The following is a 10,250-nucleotide window of genomic DNA, read 5'->3' as shown; positions in this document are numbered from 1 at the left end:
GCTGGCACAGATAATAGCAGCCTGCAGCTAAACAACAAAGCTGCTGCAGATACATCACGCACACAGCAGCTTCCCAGGAGTTTGTGCAGCAACAGACTTGGGCTACTCCTGCTGTTGCTTGGGCCTTTTGTATTTCAGATCAGATTTGCTGCAGAGAGAGACTGGAAGCACCTTCCATCCAGCTGGGAAGAAGCAAAAGATGAGCAGGCTTTGCAGCTTCTCCTTTTTCAGGGGTTGGTTGCTCCTAGGACAGCACCACTGGGATGGCAGTAAGTATGAAGGTACAGGAGGAAGGCAGAGGACCTCTGTGCTGCTGCTGCACGGCCACCACGAGCTGGGGGTGCACACCTCCAGTAAGGGGGGAAATATGGAGTAAATGTTACACACCGACACCTTGAGTTGTATAAAACATAATTTAATACACACGTGGTACTTGCGTACAATCCTGTCTCACATCCATGTGCTTGAATAAACAAGATTTAATTGTAAGCCGCCTTCTTCATGAAGACCGTTGTGAACCACTGTCAGGAGATCACTGGGTTAAATAAAAAGAGAGTGTAAGCAACTGGCCTGTGTCTTAATACTGACACCTTGGAGGAGGAGGAGGGTGGAGCTGTGAGAAGGGGGAACCTCTGCCCCTTTGGGTGGGAAGGGAGCTCACAGAGGGCAGCGTGATGCAGAGCTCAGGGCGAGTTTGCTCTCCTTTCCAGGTAAAGGATGAGGGATTATTATGATTATTTTTAAGCACCTTCTTAGAGAGAAAAACAAAACGGCCATAGGATGGCTATTCTTTTCTGTTGGAAAGCTCAGCGGTGCTCAGCTCGCCCGAGGAGCAGGGATGGGTCGATGTGTTGTCAGCAGGAGGCAGCATTTCACACCTCCTGCGGCCGGATCCACAACAGAAATGTTTCCAGTGTGTGGAATAAGGTTCGTTTTCATCTGCCTCTGCGGCTTTGACGTGTCTTTATGCACCCAAGCCCAGCTCCTCTTAGAAATAAACATGAAGACAGCCCTTTGCTCCCCAAAGGAGCTGGAAGGAGCTGCAGCCACTGTCACCTGGTATGCAACCTATGGGCAAACAGTCCTAGAAGCTTATCTGTCGCCCATCACACCTTTGCAGCAGTTTTGAAGGCTCAGATTTCCACGGAGTTTGGCAGCTCCCGGGAGCATTCCTGAACCACTGGAGGTGAATGCGTGCATCCAAATGCGGGCACAGAACAGGAGTGGGGGAATGCATGGTCTGCAAGCTCACCGAGGGATGCTCTCGGGGGCTGAGCCACGTTGTGGCTTCGTGCTACTGGAACGGTGGCTGTGTCACAGGCGTGGCTACTGTGGTGTGTTTCGGTGGGAGATATTCTGGCCTGCTCATTGCAACAGTCCTCGTGAAGCAGCGGAGGTTCCCCGTCTTCAGAGCGCACTGCACCGGCCACAGGATGATGCAGAAGAGGATGATGATGAGCGCCGAGAGCAGGACGATGCGCTTCCAGTCGTCACACATGTCACAACGGGACAGCCTCCCCGCCAGCCCCGTCGGGGGAACCTCTGGGCTTTCTGGTTTGCTCATGGCGACGTCGATGGAGATGCACGAGTCTGGGTTCTCGGGGTCGTCAGAGGCCTGCCGGCAGCACAGCTTGGTGCCTTCCATCCAGAGCACTTTCTCCTGCTGAAGCTCAGGGGGCAACGTGGCCAGCAGCTCCTTGCTGGTCTCCAGGGCTGGGGCACCTTCCAGTGGGATGCTGGTCAGCTGCCTGCAGAAAGGGCAGGGGAGCTGGTCCTCGGGGTGGTTGGGGGGCAGCCCTTTGCTCAGGCGGGCCACGCACTCCAGGCAGAACACATGCGAGCATTGGAGCAGCTTGGGGGTCTTAAAGGTGTTGTCGTATGTGTTAAAGCAGATGGAGCATTCAACGGGGGAGGCTGGCTTTGGGGAGGTTGGGTTTGGAGAGCCTGGTTTGTCGGTTGGGGACCTCGCTTTCCTCTTGCTGTCCACCGGAGAGGTGATAACGATAGGGCTGATGGGAATGGGGATTTCATGCGGAGATGTGGGGACCGGGCTGGTGGGAGAGTCCGGCGTGCTGGAGTGCCACAGCTGGGTGAAGCACGACATGATGGAGCCCGAGGAGATGAATAGAGCCCTGGGAGACTCTGCAAGAGATGGACAGCCACAGCTTTAGCTTAAAACCGTGTGAAGATACCCATCACCAGACCTATCTTTAACCCCACAAGAGGATCGAGGAGCAAGCTCGTGGCTTGCGGTGCCTCCAGAGGCTAGAAGACCCCTGCTAGAGCTGCCTGTTCAAAGCCATGTGCTGAAGGTGAAGGTAACCAACCTGCAAAGCGAGCAGCCACCAGAGATCCACCATCCAGAGATCCGCCATCCAGCCAAAGCCTTTCCACCACAGTCACCCTGGCACTACAAATGGCTGCAGCCTTTCCCCAAACCTCGCTCTGGGCAGAGAAAACATAAAGGACCTACCCTGGGTGGTGCTGCCCGATACCTGAGCAGGGAGCAGAGCAGAGGACTCCATGGGGCCAAGCAGGGACCTCCCTATAGCAGTCTATTGGGCTGGGAGGTACTCAGATACTATGGTGAGGCCTAAGAGACAGATAATACTGTTCAGTGGTGGAGCAGGAGCAGGGTGAAGCTCTTCGGGGTGCTCTGTGTGCCAGGTGGCACCAATGGGGCTGTTGGTGCACGGTGGGATCTGAATGCTTTCATGCAACAGAGGGACCGAGGGAGTGAGGAAACACTGTTATCTCGCAAAGATTGTTCTATCTTGTCACTGTGACACAGCAAGAAATGAATTGTTGGAGGAAACGGCTTTTGTGCCAGAACAAGGGGGGAATTCACCAGTGTTTCCTTATTGCTCTGCTTTCCCCAGGAAAGAGCAGCTCTTCCCTGTTCTCCGTGTTGGAGGAGTGCCAGTGCAGCCTAAGCCTTGCTGTGTGCTGCCATCTGCTTTCTGCTTTCTCTCCGTGTGCAAGCAGAGCCCTGAGCTGAGCGGCTGATACGGCAGCTCCAGCAAATTGATTTACAACCGAGTTCCTCCAGCCTTCCAGCAATCCGGGCATTACCTTGAATTCCAGTTATCTGGGGCTGGAAATGCAGCTCTGAGCACGCTCTGATATCAGGTGTATGGCTTTGCTGATACGGAGTGCTTATCCCTGAAAGCAAGTGTTTGGCTGTAGGAAATTCTCAGTGCTGGCCACGCTGCCTTGAGCCCGGGGAACATTTTTTTAGGGCGTATCACTGAACTGGCTGGGCTTGATTCTTTGTGCTGGGAGATTTACCAGTGACAAGTCATCAGTGCTCTGTAATTACAGGCCTGCAGTCCATCCGATGGCTCAACAACGCGGGCTGCAGGCTCCGTGTCCCGGCAAAAAGGCCGATGTAAGGGACCAGAAAGATCTGCCTACTCCTGAAGTTGCACAGGAATATCTCCATTATGCACGAACGTAATCTCCCATCGTGGTTAGCACAGCCACAACCAAAACCAATGGGCTGCAGCTACGGGAGGAAACTCCGCCGTCGATGGCGAAGCGTTGGCATAAATACTTCCTCAGCGAAGCCTGTCCCCGAGTTAATCTTTAGTCTGTGCTTTTTTTATCGGAGCTTTTCAGCAAGTTGCAATATTTGTTTTCTGCCTTTTTCCCTGGCTGCAGCTCAGCGTGCATATTTTAGCACTATCTGGCAGCTGCTGATGAATTACAGAATCACAAATCCAAACCCGTCTGGCACAAAGACACAGGCAACCCCTCATGTTGTTGTTTTCTTTTTGGTGTTTTGTTGTCCTGTTTGTTTGGGTTTTGTTTTTTGTTTTTTTGCTTTTTGCCTCTGTTTTGCAGATCCCCACCCCTACACTTCCACATATATTCGTTCCATAAATCTATCTGAAAAAGATCACACAATGATAGAGTGGCTTAGGCTGGAAGATGCTCCCTTGGTATTTTTTGGCCATAGCACAGCAGCAGTGTCTTGAGAATAAACTTGAGCAAGTTTGCTCACGACTGATGCTTTTAGATGACCATACAAGCTTTTGTGCCCCCATCCTCCCTTTGCTCGAGGTGATGCTTGTTGGGTTTGCTTCGTGGGGAAGCCAGCATCAAATTTCTCCCGACTCCACCGCTGTGCTGCCCGACCTTGCTTTTGTTTTGGTAGCAAATTTCTCTCACTGTGTGTGGTTATTTTAACACAGACCATGTTGATCGCTGCTCGGATCTCTGCAGACACAACACTTTTCCTCAGCACGTGCATCTGTTTCCACCACTGCCAAGCAGAACTTTGGGGACACCACAACTAAACCATTCCATAACTGAGCTTGGCCATCCTACAGGCACGCATCCACCCGACCTCAAATCTACCCAGATAAATACTTTTTGCTTTCCAGTGACTTCTAGAAGGCTTCTTCCCACCCCATAAAACCAGACCCGAGAGCCCCCACAGCTCGATGCCAGCCCTGTAACACCATTCCCAACGTAGCCGTGCCTCGGAGCAGACAGCGAGGAGGTGAACTGCAGGTTAAACGCTATAAATACCTGTTCAGAGAGCAGCGTAGAAGGAGAAAAGCATGTTCTGGGCTCTTGATTGCTACCTCGAGGAGTCTTCTCTCCAGCCAGGCTCTGTATCTCCCAGCCTCCTCCTGCTGCCCAGGCTCCCGTTGAGTTTGAGCAGCTCCGCACCAGTGGCCGCGCGGCCGCATGCCACAGCCTCTTATACCTTCCTGGCTGCAGGTGAGCTCCCTGCTCCGCCCGCCCTGCCCACAACCATGCGTCACCCATTGGCTCCCAGCACTCTTCCACTGCAGCCAGCTCCTGGGAAGCCTTGATAAGAGGCGACAGCACACGGAGAGCAGGTGGGAGGTGTTGGTTTGGTCATCTCCTCCGCATGGGGGAACACATTCTTCTTCCCTTCTTAACAGCTCTTTGCCCACTGTGGACCTTTTTAAGTAATTCTTTGTGATGTCAGACAACTCTGCTTCCAGCTCCTATAGGCTTTTTTGAAATATTACCACATGGGATGCAAGAAGAGGAACTTCATCCTTCGCAGCTTTCGGCAGTAATTGACAGAGAGAAATGCTGTTCAGAGTGCAAAGCCTTTGTGGTTCAAAGGGCACTGGTTCGTGGCTCAGAGAAACAAGCCAACAACTTCCAACTTGCATGCAGATAAGGAAACAGACGGGGAAAGGAGGGATGGGAAAACCTTCACGGTTTGCTTTAGCTCTCATTTGTTGTGAATAATTATTTCCTTGGCTCAATTCCTTAAACAAAACAATGCCAGACTGTGGATCTTTTTCGTGATGGTATTTAGGGAGTCCCTTAAGAAACGGTTGAGAAACAGAGAGCAGGTTAAGATGGAGCTCCCACGGATATGCCTCTCAGTGGGGTCTGTATGGCAGGAGGGTCGCAGCCTCTCATGGTGCCCTTCTCTCTGTCTTTATTGCTGTCATGCTGGCAGCATAGTGTGTGTCTGCCTGGCAGGATGCAGGGGAGGGCTCTTGGAGGCCTTTCCCACTGACACACTTGCATGGGCACTTTGGTAAACTGGGCTCAAAGTTAGTGATGTTCAGTGTCACTGTACACACGTTGGTGCTTTGCATTCAGCATTGGTTATAGCTAGATCTCTCCTTAAGCACTCAGTGCGGCTACAGCAATTCCCTCTTTGATCATCAGGAGGATGATCAGTGCTCCTTCATGCTCTAAAGGCAGCCCCAAGCCCGCTGTAAGCCTTCCTCTCACAACTCCCAATCCTGGAGTTTCTGTCATCCATGACTATTGTAAGCCCTTTATCCTTCTGCCTGTGTCAGCTTCATTTTCTCTGCCTTTGCTTTCCCATTGCCCCCTGAGTGTGTGACGTGCAGCTATCCAGCCCTGCAGCCCCTCCCTGGGCTGGGACACAGCCTGTGCCCTGTCACATAGGATCACAGTGGCTGCAGCTGGAGGTCTGCCTGTGCAGCATCCCAGTGGTACCACCTGAAACACTGCAGCTTTCAGTTATTGGCTCTCCTCCATTTACCAGCCCTTCTCATCTCAGGTGAAGTGCTGAGGGCTTCTGAGGGGTGTGTACTATTTCCAGGGGATGTAAGAAGGCAGCTGGTTGTGGATGTGGACTTGCAAGCTGGGCTCCTTGCTGCAAAAAGAAGCAGTCATATCACAGAGTGGTAAAAAGGCTGCTCGGTGTGGCTTCATCCTGCTTCCTTGGCTTGTCGTTATCAGTGCTTTTTAAAATCAAAGCCACTCGATAATGATGACTTAGAAACAAACCCAATAAACCACTAAGAAGAACTGGGAGCCAGCTGCTTGGGCTCAGCCTTGCAGGACAGAGCTCTGAGGTGTGCAGCATTATTCCAGCCTACAAACCCATCCCTGTGAGGTTTGCTCTGTGATCCCACGGTGTTCCTACAATTAGTGCTGTGGAGTGGTAAACAGCATGAAGAAGCAGTGTTTCCCATGCTAGCTCATGGAGCTTCCACCTGCCTGGCTCCACGTGCAGCCAGCTGCCTGGCCAGGCATTCAGTGGAGCCTCAGCAGCAGCAGGTTGTACCTGTGGCTATGGGAATTGCAAAGCATGTAGTCTGTCCCATCAGGAACGAGCTCGGTGAGTCATTAGATAAGTGAGACAGGACCTCACCGTGGGATACTTCTGATGCAATTATATTTTGTCCTTCTGTAACTGCTTCTTATCAGGATGTCTCGAGATGCTTTAGAGATGCAACTGAGCCTTCCAGTAACTATGGTTATCAGCGACGTTATCAACAGGGAAGCTTTCTGGTGCACAGGAGCCCAGAAATGTTGAGTAATGCACTGGCGAGCATCCCTGGGGGAAGCGATGCACCTTAGCATGGCTGAGCACCAGGAAAAGCCTTTAAAGAGGAGCTGGAATGGGAAACTCCATTAGAGTCCTATAAAGCAATGCCCTTCTTGAGTGGCCAGCTCTGGAACCAGCTGCCCTGTAGTTTATCTCACTCAAACACTGGAACACTGGATCCACCTGGCACCTACCTTAGCACCGTCCTTCGCTTCCTGTAGTCACCAGGAAAGCTCCACGATTAGATAATCATTACATGGCACACAGGCAACGTGGTAATTTTCCTGATAGCCCACACCTCATGTGACCATTACTGCTCAGCAGCTTGGGGCTGTGTGATTCAGGCACTCATGGCTGCTCTTGAATAGCAGGAATAGCAGCCATTCCCTGCACATAACGTCAGGTCCTCTGTTCCAGCCCCTTAAATCTAAAAAGGGGTAAGTGACAGGGATCAATGAATAAACTGTGGTTGAAGGATCACCAGTGATCTGTGACACCGTGCTGTGGAGGCTGTGGCCTTCCCACATGTCTGTGTGCTCCTGCAGTGGTTTGCAAGGAAAGTCTGGCTGAGCTGCTCCAGGTTTCAGCCTGCTGCTGTTGGAGAAGGCAAAAGGGATCAGCCCAGGAGCGTGGCTGCTGTTGCAAGCCTAGAGGCAGCCACAGCCCCTGTGCTGCAGAGGAGAGGGACCATTGCATGGTGAAGTGGGGCCGGGAGGGACAAGGTGAAGGGCAGCCCCAATGTGCTCTCACCTCTGCACCGTGAGTCACTCTCACGTTGTCCCACGGAGGTGGTGTTGCTGCTGTTACTCACTTCCCACCCCGCACAGGGACGTGCTGAACTGGGGAAACGGGGTGTGATGTCAGAATGTTCACAGGGATATCTCGATTCCCCAATGACTTTTGCTTATGTAACAAACCTCCCGCCCTCTGCTGCTTGGATCCTTCCCTTCCGCACTGCAGCCGTGCTTGGTCTCACATGCATGCAACAGAAGAAGATGCATCATCCCACAACAGTCCCTAAGTATGACCTGAGAAGTCAATAGGACTTCTCCACAGGGCTCAGCAAGGTGGGCAGAGAGACAGGTGTGGCAACCTCTGTCACTCCCTGCTGGCATAGGGCACCAGCACCCTTTGGCCTCAATGACACTGCTTCTTCTACACCACACAGGCACAGGACTCCACCTACTGTCTCCTTTCCCATCCTGGAAGCTTAATGACACCTCCCTGAGCCTTATCATAATCCTGCAGGGGCAGAAGTGAAATGTCCATAAAGCCCTAGAGAGAAATAGTTCCTTATCTTCCACCTACCCACCCAGTGTAGAAATGAGGGGTGCAATAGATGCCCTTAGGACATGACATCACAGATGTGCTTTTTAAACAGGGATCATTTTGTGTTCGTATTTTATAGATGGGCTCTGTGTTTCCTTTGCGTTCCCGTAGTACCTCAAGTACTGATGGAGAATTGATAGCTCCACATGGTGGCTGAACGCTTTTTTGCACATCAGCAGCAGCTGTTACATAGCTCAGAAGGATCCATAGGTTTAATTCTCACGAATATATTTCCAGTTAGGTATTTATTTGTCTTACTGTTGCACGCAGTTAATCATTCAGCTGCTTAAGGGAGCACAGGAGGAGTATAGGACCATCTCGCAGGTGTGGGTCTGATTAGAAGTACTGTAAGCAAAATACCTCTGTGTTTGCCCATGCTGAAGAGAGTGATTTGTACTTTGATCCCAAAGAATGTGGTGGGGCAAGAACACAGAACGTGCCCGCAATGAATTTGTAAATGCATTAGTAGATGTGGGGATGTGTGCTGAGTCCCAGCGAGATAAGGCAAGGCTGGCACAAGGGTAAACTGCCCTTCTGGTGCATCAGATAAGTTATCACCATCACCTGCATACGGAGATATAAAAAGAACATCAGGCTGTTCTCCATGACTTCGTAAAAGTTTAATTTATACTTTCATCTCTAGGCCTGACTCCGATCCCCAGATCCCTTCTGACATATGGATCTGAGCTTCAGAGACACTCCAATGTTTTGCACTCCAAGGAGAGACACCAGTTCAGTTTGTGATCTGAAGGGAAGGGGCAATCACGAGTGATGTCCTTTAATACGCTTCCACCATTTTCCACATACATATTCATTATTCTATTTTAGCAAAGTAGGACATGGAGCTCTTTGCAGCTCTCTCCTCAGGCCTGGAGTCTGTTGATGTTCCCTCTGGGGATGGGTGGAACACAAGAGCTGCTGTAATAGTGTGTCTAGAGAGACCAAACTTGAGCAGTACTTCCCCAGATCTTCAGAGGACACAAGCAGGTTTCACCACTCCACCACTGAGGATCCAGAATCCCAAGGGGTCAGCAGCTCTCCTGCCTTTGATGTGCGATGTCCCCATGTTTTTACAGGACAGGAGCTCTGCCCCAGTGTGGTGGAAGTAGGAGCTCTGGAAGGTATTGTAGGATCTGACCCTTTCCAAAGAATGGGATGGTGGAATCCTTTATGCATGAGAAAACACAGAGTGCATTACAGTATTTGTATTCTCAGTGCAAACTGCTTTCCATCTGTCAACACAGATACTGACTCCAGTTTACATAGAAAATGCAAATTATTTTTTTACATTCTCTTCCTTCAAGCCTAATCCTGTGCTACACAGCACTACTTACACCGACTTCAGAAGGAACCGAGGATGCTCTGCAGCTTCCAGGAGCAGATCTTTGGCTCTATGAAAAATTCAGCATCTCGTGCCCTGCCTCTCATTCGGAGAAAACTACACCCCAACAGAAGAATGAAATCTTTTAAAGTTAGGAAGTAAAGGAATATAATTGCTGCGAATTCTCCATAGAAATCTTCCAGCTAGTTAGAGGGATGAAAGATTGAGTTCTAGGCTGAGGTAGCAGCCCCCAGAGATCCAATCCTGAATTCATGGGCAGTGCTCAGTTTGCGGGACGTCGTGTGGACACGCGTTGCTGAAGATGGCAACGGAAACTGCGTGCCCCAGGGATTCCTCCCATCGCAGCTTTATCTCTCTGAAAGATGTCAGTGAATATATTTGAACTCTTCCATGGATCTTTCATGCATGGGAACTCTCAGCACAGAGATGCTGATTGAGCTTGTGCCTCCAGCCTTGCTTCTTTGGTCTCTTCCGCCATCAAAGAATGCTACAACAAAACTTATTGGGACGAATGGTTGTGATATGCTTTTTACTTTCTGCATCGTTGATGAAAACATTAAGTTAAGTGTTCTCGACGCAGTACAGAAGACAGACACTCATCCTCCTCACCTCCTCCTTCGCGTTTCGATGCAGAGCAATCACAGCACTGGAAAACTACAGTCCTGGAAACAGGCTGCCGTGCCATAAAGATGAGGTCCTGCTCCAACAGAAGAGGCAGGTCATCTCCATGGTTCTTCTCTGAACTACAGAACGTCCTACTCAGTCTTATTATTAGTA

At 50.7% G+C, this 10,250-nt stretch overlaps 1 protein-coding gene across 1 annotated transcript; it reads right to left on the bottom strand.

The window, feature by feature from the left end:
* Window positions 1-399: 399 nt before the first annotated feature.
* Window positions 400-4,665, bottom strand: RNF223 (ring finger protein 223). The gene is made up of 2 exons (XM_065737981.1): window positions 4,534-4,665; window positions 400-2,142 (listed from the first exon to the last, which is right to left on the bottom strand). Exon 2 carries the CDS (start codon window positions 2,102-2,104, stop codon window positions 1,295-1,297), a length of 810 nt encoding a protein of 269 aa, XP_065594053.1. The 5' UTR covers window positions 2,105-2,142; window positions 4,534-4,665; the 3' UTR covers window positions 400-1,294.
* Between the last annotated feature and the right edge of the window lie 5,585 nt (window positions 4,666-10,250).

This window comes from Cyrtonyx montezumae, unplaced genomic scaffold, assembly GCF_038088225.1.
Source record: "Cyrtonyx montezumae isolate F1298 unplaced genomic scaffold, pur_monq_1.0 scaffold_21, whole genome shotgun sequence".
Lineage (NCBI taxonomy): Eukaryota > Metazoa > Chordata > Aves > Galliformes > Odontophoridae > Cyrtonyx > Cyrtonyx montezumae.
Note: the sequence above shows the minus strand (reverse complement) of the source record. Positions and strands in the feature narration are given on the sequence as shown.